This window comes from Strongylocentrotus purpuratus, unplaced genomic scaffold (genome assembly GCF_000002235.5).
Source record: "Strongylocentrotus purpuratus isolate Spur 01 unplaced genomic scaffold, Spur_5.0 spur5_scaffold_14, whole genome shotgun sequence".
In the NCBI taxonomy this organism is placed as follows: domain Eukaryota; kingdom Metazoa; phylum Echinodermata; class Echinoidea; order Camarodonta; family Strongylocentrotidae; genus Strongylocentrotus; species Strongylocentrotus purpuratus.
The window spans coordinates 28801889-28820075 of NW_022145599.1; the positions used below are offsets into that span (position 1 = coordinate 28801889).

Sequence of the window (18187 nt, forward strand, 5' to 3'; positions counted from 1 at the left end):
TGAAGTTATAAAATGTTCATTGACATAATTATAATAGTCCAATGATAAGTGAAAAGGAGAACTTGTTATAAAGGAATAAAAAAAAAATGCTTAATGTACTTTGATGGTGTGTGAGTCTAGTTTCCTGTAAGTCATTCACAAAAAACCTCCTTTTGCGTTGCTTTATTTATAGTTCTCCCAGAAGAGTGTGGGCTGCGCCCTGCCCTGGACGTACATCGTGTCACACACGGATCAGAGGTTACCATCCTGGGAGAAGCCCCATGGCAAGTTGCCCTCTACGCGAACGGTTTTCGATTTATATGTGGTGCAAGTATCATTGCCAATGATTGGATCCTCACTGCAGCACACTGCGTGTAAGCTATAACAGCGTTTTTTATACTGTTGCACTCTAGGCAACATTTGTGTGATGTTACCACTTACTCCAAATGAGCTTCCAAAGCCACTTTGTACATGCACCAGTTTAGATTCGAACATGGATCAGTAACTTGGGCATTAATTGTTTGCACTGTATTCGTATTTTTGATTGAAGCTCGACGTGGATGATGATTTGCAGAGAGACATTGATGCAAGAGGAAGTCAGATGTTGATCGCAGGCTGAACATCAAATCTCAGCGGAATGCCTGTGATATTATTGCTTCTGGGAGACGCATGAAAACACACCTCTACAATTCTTCTTACTTTGTTGATTGACTAATAAGGGATAGCACCTTTTTATCCTCTGGAAAAGGTGCTATTTAAATCCAATTATTATTATAATCAGAACATGATTTTTAAAAGGCACAATAATAGGTATACAGTTGCTCTTGAGAACATTTTTCCTTGAATCATGTTTGTTTTTCTTTGTGCAGGGAAGACTTCTACCGGTACTCTCCATTTCAAATTCAAGCAGGAACGCTTACTTATGATACAGCAGGGCAGGTCCATGAAGTATCCGAGATATTTATACACCCGCTGTATAACTCATATTCACTTGAAAATGATATCGCTCTCCTCAAGCTATCAACTCCGCTCAATTTCACGGATGCTGTCCAGCCCGTGTGTCTGCCCCCTCCAGGGGATTATCTTCCTGAAGTGGGTTCCTATATCACGTTTACAGGATGGGGAAGCTTTGGCGAGAGAGGAGGTAGGATTATAATCACACTTTCTACAGCTTTCTGAGATACGTTGTTCATATCACAGATAAAAATGAATACTGGCTAATGTAATTTTTGGAAGTTTAAATCACTACATATATGTGCACTACAAAATTGGCTAAATTTATATAGTCCCATGCTGACAATTTTCCCTATTTGTTTCAACACATAAAATGGGTCATTTTTTTTCAAAATTATGACTCGGGAGGGTCTTTTCTTTTCAGAGGACCTATAATAATATGCTGTCCATAATACAATACAATACAATAAAGTCATTTCTATAGCACTCTCACAAACTAAATGTTGTTTCACAGCGCTTTACATAAAAGATATCAAAGAATCTATTGTTGATCATGGTCAAAGAGGAGAGTTTTGAGGCATTTTCGGAAGACATCCAGCAAACGTGATAATCAAACAAAACGTGGAAGATCATTCCAGAGTCGAGGAGCACATGCATGGAAAGCATTGTCGCCAGCTTTGGTGTATGTTCGAGGAACGTGTAGCATAATATACGTTTAGGTTTGCCCCAAGGGAGAAGGCACTTCTCAATGATATTTTTGTACACTATAAATGTGAGAGTTGTCCGTGGCTACCTGAAAATGCTCTGACCAAATAGCCAATTTTGAGATTCACATAGATTCAGTTATCTCATAATTTAAAATTCATAACTCTTATCATTGGTCCAAATATTTTTAACTTTCACCATTTTGTTTCTCTTATTTTTATGCTTTCATACAAATGAACATATTACAAATGTTGGATTGCCCTTTAAAGGTAGGCCTACTATGTCCTATTTGGAAGCCAAAAAGATGAAAAGGTTAAATTCCAATGGCATTTGAAAAACTTCCCTCAAAACGGAAGGGCTTAAAAATGTCTTTTTGTGGAAAAATAACACTTGTTTCCTTAAAAAGTCTGATTTTCAGACTCTTGTACCGTATGCAAATATTCAATCAGTTAAATTTTGGCCATTACAAGAAGTGGGTATGATGTAGACAAATGCTCATGTACCCTTTTCAGCTCATTTTATGTATGTTATTACCAAAGAAGAAAAAAGCCAGTCAGTCACTCAATAGTGTCTGACAGTGAAGTCTAGCAAGTAAACAGGTTTCCTTGCATAATTTGAATACTAGGACACTGCTTACGTTTAAATTTCACAGATTGGACATACATGACATATTCATAATTCCTGCAAAGTTCTACAGAATTTGATGTTGGCTGCAAAAGGGACAGATTGTCTTTAAAGCCTGGAGAGATAAATGGGGGGATTGGAAAATCATAGCACCTTTAACATAATGACAGTGTTAATTAAAATGATTTAACTGTGCCATATCTGAACAAGCCTTTAGAGGAACTTCAAACTTGGTATATAGTGAAACAAAATGATTGGATCTTTTGGGTAAACCCATTGCCTACTGGAACCGGGTTGCTCCTATCTCAAACAAAACAGGATTTGAGAATTCAGAAGTCATGGGTTAAGAAGGTCAAGGTCATCAAGTCGTCTAGTATACATGTAATTAAATAACTTTGTCATCACCATATCAACTATTTCAAAGCTGTTTTAGCTGGGAACTTAACATTTGTATTGAACTAATCTGTATCGCTGTATGGAGACAAGTGATCATACCTTGGTATAGTCGGGTCAAAGGTCATGAAGATCAATTAACATGTATCTATAGGCTATTCAAAATTCAAACCATGATCGTAACAGAGGCATATTGGAGACGCAATCACATTTTGTCTTCTGTTTTTCTATTATTTGGTTTCTTTTATCTGCATTACCATCTATGCTCAATTCAAATATATTTCAACCGTTTTTCTTTCATTTTTGAAGGGCCCTCACCTCGTAATCTGCAGAAGGCCAGAGCACCTGTGATACCAAACAACATATGTCAGAGACCTCTGACAAATATCTTACGTGTTTTCCCGTCAATGTTCTGTACTATGTACGATACTGGATATCAGTCTGCTTGCACTGTAAGTCATACTGTCCTTCATACAACATACATGTATTTTCAAACTTTTTTTATTGTTATTTTCAATAATCTACATCCATTTGTTTCGAAGCAGACCAACAGTCCATGACAAATATCTAATGCAATTTATGGTGATCAAAACTTTTGTGGTGTTAAAAAAAAAATCAACATCACTGAACTGATGAGTCCACCCTAGTTTTTTAGATAAAAAAATACATACCATGCCATGCCTGCAGAAGAATACAGAACCAAAAGGAATACGGCACCAAATGAAAGTATATAGCATCAATATTGATATACCGGTAGAACAAATATCTGCCTTTTTGTTGTGGCTCAAATTTATTTTCATTTTGTATGCCCCTATCCCCACCCCTTCAGAAGAAACCAGTCTCATGGCACCACTGAGATATGTAATCGTCACACCATTTCAGGCCAATGTTATCATCATTTTGTAATTTTTTTTGAACTTCTTCAAATGAAAGAGTTTCATTTGGTGTGTCACTTTGCTCTACTCATAGCCAGTAACAAAAGCGAACTCAGAAGGCAAATAAATCTGTCGTGTAACAGTACCTATATATCTATGATATAACTTCAAACAGAATATATATTTGTCATCACTCATTCCCTTTTTTCCCCATTTAGGGTGATAGTGGGGGTCCACTGGTACAGGAGGTGAATGGTCGCTGGACTATCTATGGCATCACTAGCTGGGGATTAACCTGTGGCGAAGCATACTCGCCATCAGGCAAAACTCGAGTTTCAAGTTTTATTGATTTCATCTATAAGACAATTCGAGAGAGTTAAACAAAATTATACTCATACGTCCAATCACTATAAAGCCCAAAGCAAATTTACGTCAAAACAATTGCAAAGACATTGGTCCATTTGTACTAATTCAGTTAAAGCCAACCCTAGGTCTAAGATCACTTTTAACAAAGGAAAGCTTATACTTTAATAAGTTGAACGAAAGCTAAAGCCCAATTTTAGTAGAATATGGGCCTTATGGATTTCAGACTAGATGCTTTATCAAACTAATCTCTACAAGTTACTATAATACATCCATGGCAAATTTACGTAAATACGATCATGAGGAGAGATTAATCAATTCAATTATTCTTTATGAATCATTTTAAAAGCTCATGGAAAATTGATGTCGAATTGATCGCAGAGGTTTATTTTTTTAATAAATTTTATCTTTAAGACCATTCTAGATTACGGTAATCCAATTATTCTTAACAGTTCACTTTAGATTTATGTGTATGATTATAAACATGACATGAATAATTTAATTCTATTAAGTGTTTTTCTTTTCTATATATGAAAATTACTTTTCTTTACATCATGTGGGTAAATTTGATCAGTGTAGAATTATTAGTGTAATTTGCTAATGTAATTAAATCAATTTTACTTATCTTAAAAAATTAATGGTACTTTTCATGCCATGTTTGTTTATTGCATTAACAGTTACAGAATGATAAAAAGTGTAAAAGAATTTATTGGTTTAAATGTCCTTTATTATAATTTTGTTAAGGTATGACATCTCACTTTCTGTAGGGATAATTTGTATTATGCAGTTTGAAAGACAATCATATTTTACAGATAACTTTATGATAGCAAACGATACAAGGAATGTAATAAGATATTATAACATAATTATGATTATAAAACGGGTTCTAGAATGCAATTTAATTGGTCAAAAGACAACACATGACCATGCATCAGACTTTCCTACCACTCGTACAGTGCAAACAAATATTCCCATTAAAAAGTGGCTGAGATGCGCCTAAGCGTATTCCTGGTGGGAACACTATTAAGACGTGACAAAATACACGCAGTTTCAAATGAAAGGACAATGATGCATGCACTGTGACGCGTATTAAACTGTTTGACTGCCCGCTTATTTGATATTAATCAATAAAGCAAATGATGGCCTTCATAACTGTACGACTCTTGGCAATTTGATTGGTTTTGTTGCTTTTATCTTGACTTTATTACCACATTGCCGACCCGTTTTATAAATGTAATTATTCAAGTTTTGAAGCTCGTGTATATAAACAGTGATATAGACTACACTCTGTTTATGAGCCTGATAATGACTTTGACAAGTCAAGTCCATTGTCCGATAGTAACTTAATACGTGCGCAGTGCATATTCACTAATGAACTCACAAACATGAATTATTTGTATACTATAATATATTACTGGGAAATTGGTTTTATTGGATTTCCCGGTCAAATGCACGTGTTTGTCATTCGAATTCATTTACTTTGCATTTAAGTTAGCGCAGATCGGCTTTGCAATGCCAATTATCATTCAATTTTCCAGTTTTTGTATTTAATTTAGGATTTTGGTCAAAGGGTTTCATAGATCTGTCATTCAATTTAGAAACTGCTCAACTAGCATTCAAATTAATATTCACTTATCGAAGCGTAATTTTTATCATTCAAATTAACACCTGTCTTTCGTATTCGTAATATTTTTATTCAAGTTAGGAATGTTCGGGGGAAGAATTGCAACAAACTTTTACAGTTTTTAAATAATGCAGTTAAAATGCACGATTTGCCATTGGGGTCTGAGCTGTTATTCCATTTATTTATTTTCAGGACAATGCAGATGGGGTGTAGTCAGACATAGAGTAAAGAAGGGACGAAATCAAGGGATATGGCATTTCTGCACGGACATGTTCATATACCCGGAAAAGGTGGGGGTACCCTTAATCGCCCCTTTTTACTACAGACTCCGAATTTTACAAAAGTAATTCACATCGTCTCTTATACCCAGCACAACCCTCTGTTTTTCTTAAAGAGTTTCATAGTTTACTTGCCCGCCAGCAGATCGATGGCTAAAGACATGGCTAAATAATGAATCACGTTCAAATGGTTGACTCTAGTCCCTACCTCAGTCAAAATATTGTACCCTTCTTCCATAATGAAATTATGATGATATGATAAATTTATGATGAAACATAAGACAAACAACTTCCTTACATGAACATTTACAAATATACTGAGACCATCAGGTCCGTAGATGGAAGTCATTTTTTTCTTCTTAACAATCAAACTTAAATGCTGATGAATATCAGATAAATCTAATAAGTATAAGTGTATAAATGCAAGAAAATGAAATATGATGAAATACACATGAAAAACAATCTTGAAAGAAAAAGAATGAGCTATGAAAAGTGTGTAATAAACGAGAAATGTATATTGACCATCAATTTAAGTGCACAAAGTGCTAATTTAAATGCTACAAATGAATTAGAATGCTAAAAGTACACCGTCGCGTTGTCAGAAACTCGTGTTGCGCCAAATCGAATGACCAAATAGCGAAAGAAGCACATTGTTCATTAATTTGAATGAAACATACATAGATTCTAACGAAAATTCCATAGATTTGAAAACTAGAAAAGGGAATATAAACCCGAGATATACCTGACTGCACTAAAACCGTCGAATTTGAACGCAAGACAAATTAATTTGATTGACAAACTCGCGAATTTGGCCGGGAAATCCTATATTTACCTTACATATGTATATCAAATAGTGTAAAGAATTATAGTTAATGGTGTATATTTTTGTTATTTCATAATTATTGCTGGGACCCAATGAAAGGGAGATAAATTTTTAAGTATTTTTGCTGTAAAAGCTATTTCTTAGGGGTCCATAATATGTAAGTATATGTTTATTATATGACAATTAATCAATGTATGGTAGAGAGGCCCGAGTCTGTAATCTTAAAAATATATGTCTTGAATTTGTATACTATATATTAATGGGAAATTGGTTTTATGTAGCAAACATATGTATATCAAATAGTGTAATGAATTATAGTTTATGGTGTATATTTTTGTTGTGTTATATCATTTAAGGTGTTGCTTAATAATTGTTGCAGGGACCCAATTGAAGGTAGATCAATTTTTAAGTATTTTTGCTATAAAAGTCATTTCTTAGGGGTCCATAATATGTAAGTATATGTTTATTATATGACAATTAATCAATGTATGGTAGAGAGGCCAGAGTCTGTAATCTTTAAAATATGTCTTGAATTTGTATACTATATATTAATGGGAAATTGGTTTTATGTAGCAAACATATGTATATCAAATAGTGTAATGAATTATAGTTTATGGTGTATATTTTTGTTGTGTTATATCAATTAAGGTGTTGCTTAATAATTATCGCAGTGACCCAATTAAGGTAAGATGAATTTTTTATTACTTTTCTGTAAAAGTCACTTTTTAGGGACTCATTTTATAAACAGGGTGTCCCATAAATAACGGACAAGCATAGTTCCAGTAGCATGGTGCAAATGGCAACAAGAGATGGGAAATCTTTGGAGAAGGAAAATGTTACCAAATCCACCAAAATTGGTCGAGTATTTCTTTTCTAGATACCTTTAACAAAACAATGTTGACTACCTCATCTGGCAGTCTTTCCTGCAGAAAACAACGTAGGACTGCGTTGTTTAAGAAATGGTATTATAACAGAGATTTGGTCAAGCTGTAATAATTATAATGTCAGGTAGCACACAAACATAACATTCCACACACATTTTTATTTTGCATGCATTTGTCAACGACACACAGACATAGAATTAAACAAATTGTTTAAGAAAGCAGTTTCATTGAAAACAAACAAATTTGAACTTCTCCCTAAAACGAAAACACTTCTACCAAATTTTGTGAAAACTGGTATTTTTCATGTGAAAAGATTCTCCTTCTGGTGGTTTCCGTGAATGTGACTCCACATTATTGGAAGCATGCTAGTCCGTTTTTATTAGGCCACCATGTACTATTCCCCAAATTTTGAAGAGGCCAAATCAAGATTAAAGATCTGAACATGAAAAATGAGTCGGGGGGGGGGGGTTATATTGAAAAAAAAACTGTTCCTATGTGGGGGAAAGGAGTGGGTCACCTGGAGAGACTTTCTCTATTCAAGGATGCTAAGGTTTCCCTTTTCGCTTTGAAAATTGTCTGACGAGCAAAACTGAAGGAGGTTTCTCCAAAAAAATGTTTAAATTGGCGAGGTCACTTGAATCCACGGAACCCCTAGGTACTTTTATTGGCCTTTAGTAAGTCTCTGTCATAGACAGGGACGCTACACAGACAAAGGGCATCTAGCCATATCTTTTTTATTGATTCTTTCTCTTCACATAAAGTGTCGGTGTGTTCCTATTAACTGATTTTTACCTCTTTTAAGAATTACGTTTCTTTGTAAGTTCCATTTAGATTCTACACAATTTGATAAAAATAAAGATTCTAGTAAAGTACGCAGAAATACACGTTTTCTCTCCGATTTGTTCTTGTAAAAGAGTGCATAGGAAATTTTAAGTTCTAGTACTAGTTGTAACGGAATGTATAGTATTGAGGACCTAATTATATTTGTATAAATATGAATGTATAATATCAAGGTCATCCATAAACCCATCATACCTACATGCATACATTCATATTTTTGATATAAATATATATATAGGCTATATATATAGGCTATATATATGGGTGTGTGTGTGTGTGTAGATAATAATGATAATAATAATAATAATACATTATTATAATGATCATTATGCTTATAATAACTATCAATATTATTATTAGTAATAAAAGTGATAGCATATAGTAGTAGTAGTATTACACGTACGAGTAGCATTTAAAGATTCACAAAAGTGAAATTCTTTCCTGTTGGTCGTAGGTATAGTCCTGTAGAAGTTTTTCAGACCTGGAAAACTTGATAAGTACAAGGTTGTTTTTTTTTTGATTTGTGTTCTAGATGGATATTAAAGTAAATTCAGCCTGGTTGCCAGCTAGGCAACCTTGGGCAACTTTTTTAATAGCCCTATTAGCATAATCCTCTAATTAGCATATGTGCAATATGTAATGATGTTGCTAATCTCAATCCATCTCATGAATTAAAGTCTTTGAAAAGTGATTTACAATGTTGCATTGCACCATTTTTAGGCTTTATAGATAAACAATGACAATGAAATCCATACATTGTACATTGTTTTTATTTTTACATTTTCAAAATAGAACATAATCATATAAATAAAGTAACAAATATTTCTTCATTTTACATCATTATACATTTTTAAGTACATTTAATAAGATGCATACAAACACAAATAATTTCAATTTCAATCAATCAATTCAATTCATGCAATCAATTTAGTATTTATTGTCCATTTCGGGATATTTTATTTTGGCTGGTGTAACATATAGGCCTACAGATCAACATTTACTAATGAATTGACAAAAATGTAGACATTAACAGTCAATAAACAAGGTTTAACATAATTATGATTTAGCACAAATTAACAGAGGATCGAATGTTGTTTTATAAACACTAATTCAGAACAATAGTTAACATAGTAATTAAAGCAGAGCAAGAGGAGGTGTCAGGTGATCAAACGAATTAACAAGTGAGATAAAAAAAAAATATACTGAGGAGGTTGGGTATCCAAGTCATGTACTTGCGTCTTAAACCAATTTGGGAATTACAACACTGGATCTTCGAGACATTCCGTTGTACATGTGGATGGAGTTTGATATGGATGATTGGCGAGTTCTCACTCGTGCAGACCTGGGCACACACACACGAAAGCCTAGCTGACCTATTGTAATTGTCATTAGTGTGAAGCGGGTGGGTGCATGGCAGTGGCGGATCCAAGGGGGGGGAGAAGGGAAAAAAAGAAGGAAAAAAGGAAATATAAAGATATCAAAAGTATCAAAATATGCTCATCTGACCGTTATAAAATTCCTAAAACCCCTGAGCTTCTGGACCCCACGCCAATTAGTTACCTGCCAGTGTCACAAATAAGGTATAATTATGCTCATCTGACGTAATTAAATGCCTAAAGCCCTGAGCTTCCGGGGCTCTGCCCTCCGAACCCAACCAATGGACCTAAGGCGGGCCCCTGGATGCTCATCTGACCGTAATCTATTGCCTAACACCTCTGAGCCTCTGGGGGTTCCGCCTCCTGGATCCCACGCCAAATAAGGTATAAAATTATGCTTATCTGACGATAAATTGATATATAAACCCCTGAGCTTCGGAGGGCTTTGCCCCTGGACCCAACACCAATTTGTGTACTGCCAGTGTAACAAAAAAAGTATCAAAATATGTTCATCTGACCGTTATATTATTGCCCAAAACCCCTGAGCCTTCGGGTGCTCCGCCCCCTGGACCCCACACCAATATGACTTGCCAGTGGCACAAATAGGGTATAAAATTATGCTCATCTGACGATAAATTGATGTATAAACCCCTGAGCTTCTGATGGCTCCGCCCCTGGACCCCACGCCACTTAATTCATGACCTGCCAGTGTATCAAATAAAGTATAAATATGCTCATCTGACGATAATTTAATGTATATAACCCCTGAAATTCTTGGGCTCCACCCCCTGAACCCAACACCAATTTGTGTCTTGTCAGTGTCACAGATAGATATAAAAATATGCTTATCTGACCGTTATTTATTGCCCAAAACCCCTGAGCTTCCGGGGGCTTTGCACCCTGGACCCCACATCAAGTCGTGACCTGCCAGTGTCACAGATAAGGTATAAAATATGCTGATCTAACGATAATTTAATGTAGAAAAAACCCCGAGCTTCTGGGGCTCCACCCCCTGGACCCAACACCAAATTGTGTCCAGCCAGCGTCACAAATAAGGTATAAAATGTGCTCATCTGACCGTTATTTATTTCCCAAAACCCCTGAGCTTCTGGGGGCTCCGCCCCCTGGACCCCACACCAGTTCGTGACCTGCCAGTGTCACAAATAAGGTATAAAATATGCTGATCTAACGATAATTTAATGTATAAAACCCCTAAGCTTCTAAGGGCCTCGCCCTGGGAAAAAAAAGTTTAAAAAACACATTAATTTTACCTTTTTTTTGGAGATAGGCCCCCCCTGGCATTCAAGGGGGGGTGCGATTTTTCGAGGGCCAAAAAAATAATTATTGCTCACTAATTTCTTATGAGAGCAAAATATATTTGTGTCATCTGCAAAAATAATAAATAACAATAAAGAATATGTGTTGGATAAATCATTTATGTATAAAAGAAATAAAAGTGGGCCTAAAATGGAGCCTTGCATGGGGAACACCACAATTAACGGAAAGTAAATTCGAATTAAGACATTTAAAATTAACATATTATTTTCTATTTGTTAAATAATCCTTAAGATATGAGAGGACTTGGCTCCGAATACCATAAAAAGAGAGTTTTTGGAGTAAAATATTATGATCGAGCGTATCAAACGCTTTACTAAGATCTAAAAAAATACAAATCACGTGTTATTTATTTGCTATGGCATTAGTAATCTTATCATAAATTTGTACTAAGGCCAATTCAGTGGAGTGATTTTTCCTAAAACCATATTGATTTATATTTAATATTTGGTGACTATTTAAAAAATTGATTAACATATTATATACAATTTTCTCTAAAACTTTAGATATACTAGGAAGAATAGATATTGGACGATAATTACTAATTTCATGCGAATCATCTGTTTTAAAGATCGGAATTACCTTCGCTGGAAAAACACCTTGCAATAAAGACTGATTAATAATATTGATTAGTGGATTAGCAATAACATGTATTATTTGTTGTAAAATTGATGCACTAATTCCATCACAACCTTGAGCTTTGGACATGTTTAATGCTTTAGTTACGGTAATTTCATTAGGGTTTGTTGGACTTAAAAAAAATGATTGTTGGATTCGATCTGATAAAAAGTCAGTATAATGAATGTTAGGAGGACTATCATTTTTACTCGCAAGTTGGAGCCCAATATTAGTGAAAAATGAATTAAAATAATTAGCATAATTACTAGAGTCCTCAATTATAACATTATTTAAGGTGAGCTCATCTTTTGGTAAAGGGTCTACTTTTTCCCCATTATTTCTTTAATAACTTTCCAAGTAGCTGCATATGTGTTACAACTAGCCCTCTTTAATATATTTGAAAAGTGTAGCTTCCGGGATATTCGAATTAATTTTGTTAATTTATTACGGTATTTTTTATAAGTTGTTAAATTTACATCAGTTTTGTTACATATATATATATATATGTTTTATACATGCGATTTCTAGTTTGTACTGATTTTAGTATACCTTTCGTCATTCAAGGGTTATTTGGTTTATTATTTTTACGTTTAACTTTCGCTAAAAGAATATTACTATCATAATAATTTTGCAATTTATTATTAAAATTATCATAGGCAATATTAACATCGTTTACATTATAAAAGTCAACCCATTCCTCTACAGCTAAATTCTGCTTTAATAATTCAATATTATGAGGGGTTTCTTTTCGATACATAATATTATTAAGTGGTTCCAATTGGGGAATTTCATGTTCACATATTAAAAAAATAGGTAAATGGTCAGAAACTTTTGAGAATAATAATTCTCCAGTAATTGTTTCAGTAAATGCATTAGAAAAAATATTATCAATAAGCGTTGAGGAGTGTACATTAATTGTAGTGGGCTTACTAATGTATGAACAAAATCCATATGAACGCATGAAATGAATAAACCTGTCAGAGTTTCTACTATTATGGGGTAAAGAAAGAAAAATTATATTAAAATCACCCAGAAAATAAACATGTTTATTTTCCTCAGATATTTTATGAAGACATGATTAAAAAATGTTATAAAATAAATCAAAATTACTGTCAGGGGGTCTATAAATCAAACCAATAACACAATTTTTCAATTTATCATTATCAATTTCAATAAATTATACTTCTGTCTGTTCAAATTTAATATCATAACGGACTCTAAATTTCAAATTTATCAGAAAGCCTGAACACATGGATAATATGATTTTTCCAGGAATTCTGCCACCAGCTTGAGCAACGTCGGGCTTGTACTCTCAATGGTTCTGGCTTTGGTAAACATAGACAGATCATAGTTTGCACTTTTATATTCAACATCCCTGGCCTATGTACGTATGAGGGGGCAGAGGGGCCAAGGCCCGCTCGCCCCCCCCCCCCTGGATCCGCGCCTTGTCGCTTGAACTTGGAAGGCACAGTGGCAAAATGTAAACAATGTAGAAACAACTTAAGGTACCCTTGGTAAAACTTACCCAATCATCCTCTTGTCGAGGCATCGCAATTCAGTGGTGCGAGGTCCCTCTTGATGATGATGATGATGATGATGATGATGATGATGATGGAAGATGTCTGTGGTATCAAGTAAATCCAGAAAGACAATAATCTAGGACAGAGTACCAAGCATTCAACTGGTACCTCCCTATGCTTTCACAAGGAACGGTATGATAATATTCCAATTAAATCCAACTATATATAGAGTAGTGTGGTTAGACGTTCACACAGATTACCCAATTCATTCATGCATGGCCCTGTTTTCCAGTGGCGGATCCAGCCGGCGGGAAGAGGGGGGGGGGGCAATCCGTGAGAAAATAATTTGTGCCGACTCAGTCAGCCGGTGAATAAGCGGGGGAGGGGGGTGAGACCACTATCCGTATTAATAGACCTCATATAGCCCGGCCTTTTTGGGTTAAGCCACTCTTCTGCAAAGATTTCCCCAAAAAAATGTGTTTGAAGAAAAATATTGATAAAATAATACATAATTTTGGTTTTCTGTTGTACGCAGAAAACCTAAATTATGTTTTGCTTTATCAATTTTCGACTTCAAACTCATTTGTTTTGAGAATCCTTGCAGAAATGTATCTTAAATGTTACCCTCTTTCACATTATGATAGAATTTAAATGAAATTTTGCCATACATACATACATACATACAATTGTCTTTTATATAGCGCAACATCCAACGAATTGCTCGAAGCGCTTTACAGAAATAATGACATAGTAAACACAAGATAATACATGTATAAAAGAGTAATTATAATAACAAACAAAAATATTAGAATTACAATTTACTTATTGAAGAGGTACGTTTTTAGTTTTTTCTTGAAAATTTCAACTGAGGGAGAGGTACGGAGGTCGAAAGGGAGGGTATTCCAAATTTTGGGGCCATAATAAAAGAAACTACACTCCCCCGATCTTGAATTGATACGTGGTAATCGGAGGAGCGTGGGGTCGTTAGAAGAGCGGAGGTTGTATTGAAGTCTAGGAGGAGTATGTAGAAGCACAGACAGATACATTGGTGCACAATTATTCAAACATTGGTAGACAATTAGGGAAACTTTGTATATGATTCTGTTATTTACGGTTAACCAGTGTAATTGCTTAAGTAGAGGAGATGCTGATTCATACCTGCTCCCTCCCAAAACAACCCGGGCAGCACGATTTTGGATTCGTTGTAATCTTTGAATGTCTGTCACATTAGCATTCAAAAGAAGAGAGTTGGCATAGTCTATTCTACTGAGGATTAATGATCTTACGACATGATGGCACGCATCAGAGGTCAACAGATTCTTGATTCTAGAGATATTGTACAAATGAAAGTTAAGCGATTTACACAAAGCAGTAATTTGTTTAGACATGGACATTGAAGATTGAAAGAAAATACCTAAGTTTTTGACATTGTCAGACATTTGTACTCTACCATTTCCTATGTTTATACTTATATCACGCGGTAAGTGATGTCTAAGCTTTGGTGACATGGCCAGCAGTAGTTCCGTCTTTCCTTCGTTCAGTTTGAGTTTATTTAAGGTCATCCATATACTAATTTCAGAGATACATTGTTCCAGTTTACTTATTTCTTCTTGAAAATTTGCAAGACTTTTGGGGTTGAAACTTGTGTATATTTGTGTGTCGTCAGCATACATATGATATCTAAGACCGTAGCGACTAATAATTCTTCCCAAAGGTTTGACGTATAGCGTAAAAAGGAGCGGGCCGAGTACGGACCCTTGTGGAACTCCATAATCTAAAGTATGAACATCAGAGTAAGTGCTATCTATGCGAACCCGATAGGTCCGACAGTTAAGATACGACCGAAACCACTGCAGAGCCGTGTCACGTATTCCAAATTCTGAGGAAAGCCTATCAATCAAAAATCCGTGGTCAATGGTATCGAAGGCTGCGCTTAAATCTAATAAAACTAGTATCACACCACGCCTTTTATCAATTTCACATAGAATATCATTTCTAACACGGGTTAGTGCAGATTCAGTACTATGATGTCTCCTGTATGCCGACTGAAATTCATCTTGTAAGCTAAGCTCTTCGACATGGGCTGTCAGTTTTGAGGACACCACGAGCTCAATCACCTTGGATATGTAAGCAAGATTAGATACAGGCCTATAGTTTTTAAGTTCCGAAGAATCCAACGAAGATTTTTTCAGGTGAGGAAAAACTATTGCATATTTAAGTTTGTCAGGGAAAACTCCATTCACTAACGAGCAGTTTATGATTGACGTGATAACGGGTACCATTACCTCTGAATTAGCTTTAAGCAGCCAGGTTGGCATGACATCCAGGTCACAGGACTTGTTTGCAGACTTCTTTATGACCCTCTTCACATCTTCATCGCTGACTGGTGTTAAAGCCAGCAGTAAGTCGTCATCCGCTACTGGACCAAGAGGAGGAGGAACATTATCCGGATCTGGAACAGTCCACACTGTTTGCTGATTAGGTGGATGTGCATCAAGTAACTGTCTGATACTCCTAACCTTGCCCTCAAAGAAATTGGCAAAATCATTGCAGAGGCGAAGCGGTTCATCGGACACTGGGAGGACATGCTTTGAACGACCCAGTAATGAACTGACTGTTGAAAACATATTCCTGCAGTTAGACTCAAGAATAACATTTGTGTAATAATTACGCTTAGCTTTATGAATGATAACATTTAGCTTATTCTTTTGATTAATGTAATTCTGTCGATCCGAAACAAGTTTGGATTTTCTCCATTTTGACTCCAGCGCTCTCTTTAGTTGTCGACTTGTTAGGGCTCCCATCACTTTAGAGGGGCATTAACTTATATCCCTCTTAGGGAAATGAAGCCAAAGTTAGTAATTTGATTGTATGCTTTTGTAAACTTGACTAATTCGTAGAAAAAATAATTGAAATAAATTGAACCTTACATGTTCTACGGACAGAAAGGCGATCGGATTCTTTCAGGATTTCTTATCGTGTACATACTTCGGAATTATCAATCATTGTCCAATTTCAACAATTTGAGGTTCGAATAGAGTCCTGATATTCCACGTTGAGAAACAATTTCATGCAGGATATATTCAGAATTGAACTGGTAATCCGTAACAAAGTCATCAATAGCGAATTTCTTTGGAAAAATTAAAATAATAGTTGTTAAATCATTCGCTGAAAATGCAAAAGATTGCCACTTGAGCTTCTAGATAAAGTAATTACACAAGTGATGATTGCAAGCCCCCAGAACGGTGCAACGCCCCCAATTCTGTATGCAACTAAAGGTTTGATATTTATCGGTGTTTTACTAAAAATGTTACACCCTGACAATAGCCTCTACATTTACAATTAAGGTTGATGAACAAGTTCAGCATGCAGTCCTCTTGAAAGTAGACAGAGAAAGCACGTAGTTTTGCAAATCAAAACAATTCAGTGTTTAAAAAGCTATGAAAATGATAACACTGCACAGAATATCTCTGAATCACAAACGATTTCATGCACGAGATACATGTATTTAGAAATGAACGAGTCAGCCGTAACAAATCTATCAGTAGTAAATTCCTTGAGAAACAAAATCAACACAATGCTTGTGAAAAATATTGTTATCAAAATTTAAGGAGTATACATGAATATCTTGATGACATTCAGCTTTTCATTTCTGTTTATCCTTCCTCAGATGCAATTGCCGATGCTAAGAGAACTTTAGAAGCCTGTATCCATGACATGAAAGACTGGATGGATTCCAACGGTCTTAAAATAAATGAAAATAAAACTGAGTTTATCATTTTGGGCTCTAAGAACTCTTTACTGAGAGCAAATCATACTCATTTAAGCTTGCATGTAGGTGACAAAGTTCTAAAGTCAGCCTCAAAGGTCCGTAACCTCGGTGTGATATTTGACAATAATATGTCATTTATTGAACATGTATCTAGCATATCAAAGTCTGTGAGATATCAACTGCGGAACCTTGGGTTCATACGAAAATCTCTGACTCAAAAAGCATGCGAACAATTAATCCATGCATTAATCTCATCCCGCTTAGACTTTTGTAATTCTATTCTATTTGGACTCACAAAACAGCAGCAAGACAGACTGCAATCCCTCCAAAATGTCTTCTATTACGCCTTTATTACGCTCTCTTCACTGGCTACCTGTCCAGAAAAGGGTCCACTTCAAAATTATGTTACTTGTTTATCGGGCTCTCCGTGGAATTTCGCCACAATACATTAAAGACTCACTACACCCCTACAATCCAACTCGTACCTTAAGATCTGGAAGTGATAATTTGCTGCAAATTCCCCGTACCCGTCATTCATGGGGAGATCATGCTTTTTCGCATGCAGCAGCCAAATTATGGAATAAGCTTCCCTCATCACTTCGCTGGATTGCAACATACTCCACCTTTAAAACTCATCTTAAGACTTACCTATTCCATCTGTAACCCAGTATTTCCTTAAGTTGAATAAGTTTATTTTACTAAATCCATAATTGACATGTTATTTGTATATATATGAAATTAATTAGTTATCACCCTTTAGTCTCATTGGCTGCCCGTGTGGGGCCTGTTGGCCTAGATGCTAGAGCTTCTGTGAATAATGTGCTGACTGGGCTAGTCCCTTAAATTGTCAGTGAACGGAGCAGCTGGAGGGCACCGGGCCCCATCGGGCAGAGCTGAGCACCGAAATGGGTCATAACAAAAAATATTGTAAAAAAAAAAAAAAAATTGTAAAATTATTTACTTTTCCTGTATCAAAGAGAACTGTTGCTGAGCTAGCGCCATGAGCGTCCCTGGACGGTGTGTGCGCTCTATAAGTTTACACTATTATTATTATTATTTATAATAAAAGGATTGAGGTGTTTTTAGTCATAAAATAGACACATTCACAAATAAAGGAATCATCTTCACAAAATATGTATTGCAGACACAAAATAAAAGGCCTTTCAATGTATTATTTGTATCATATGTTTATTCAACTCAGAGATGTTGCAAATAAAGCAGAAA

General features: G+C 35.4%; 1 protein-coding gene across 1 annotated transcript in view; it reads left to right on the top strand.

Moving 5' to 3' along the window:
• The window catches only part of LOC105443652, a 136859-nt gene extending 131814 nt beyond the window's left edge, over positions 1-5045 (top strand). Inside the window, exons 75-78 of the mRNA XM_030985197.1 lie at positions 173-353; positions 849-1123; positions 2965-3107; positions 3749-5045. Of these exons, the coding sequence (XP_030841057.1) occupies positions 173-353; positions 849-1123; positions 2965-3107; positions 3749-3910 (761 nt within the window). The 3' untranslated portion in view covers positions 3911-5045. The remainder of the gene's footprint in view (positions 1-172; positions 354-848; positions 1124-2964; positions 3108-3748) is intronic.
• Positions 5046-18187: the final 13142 nt, after the last annotated feature.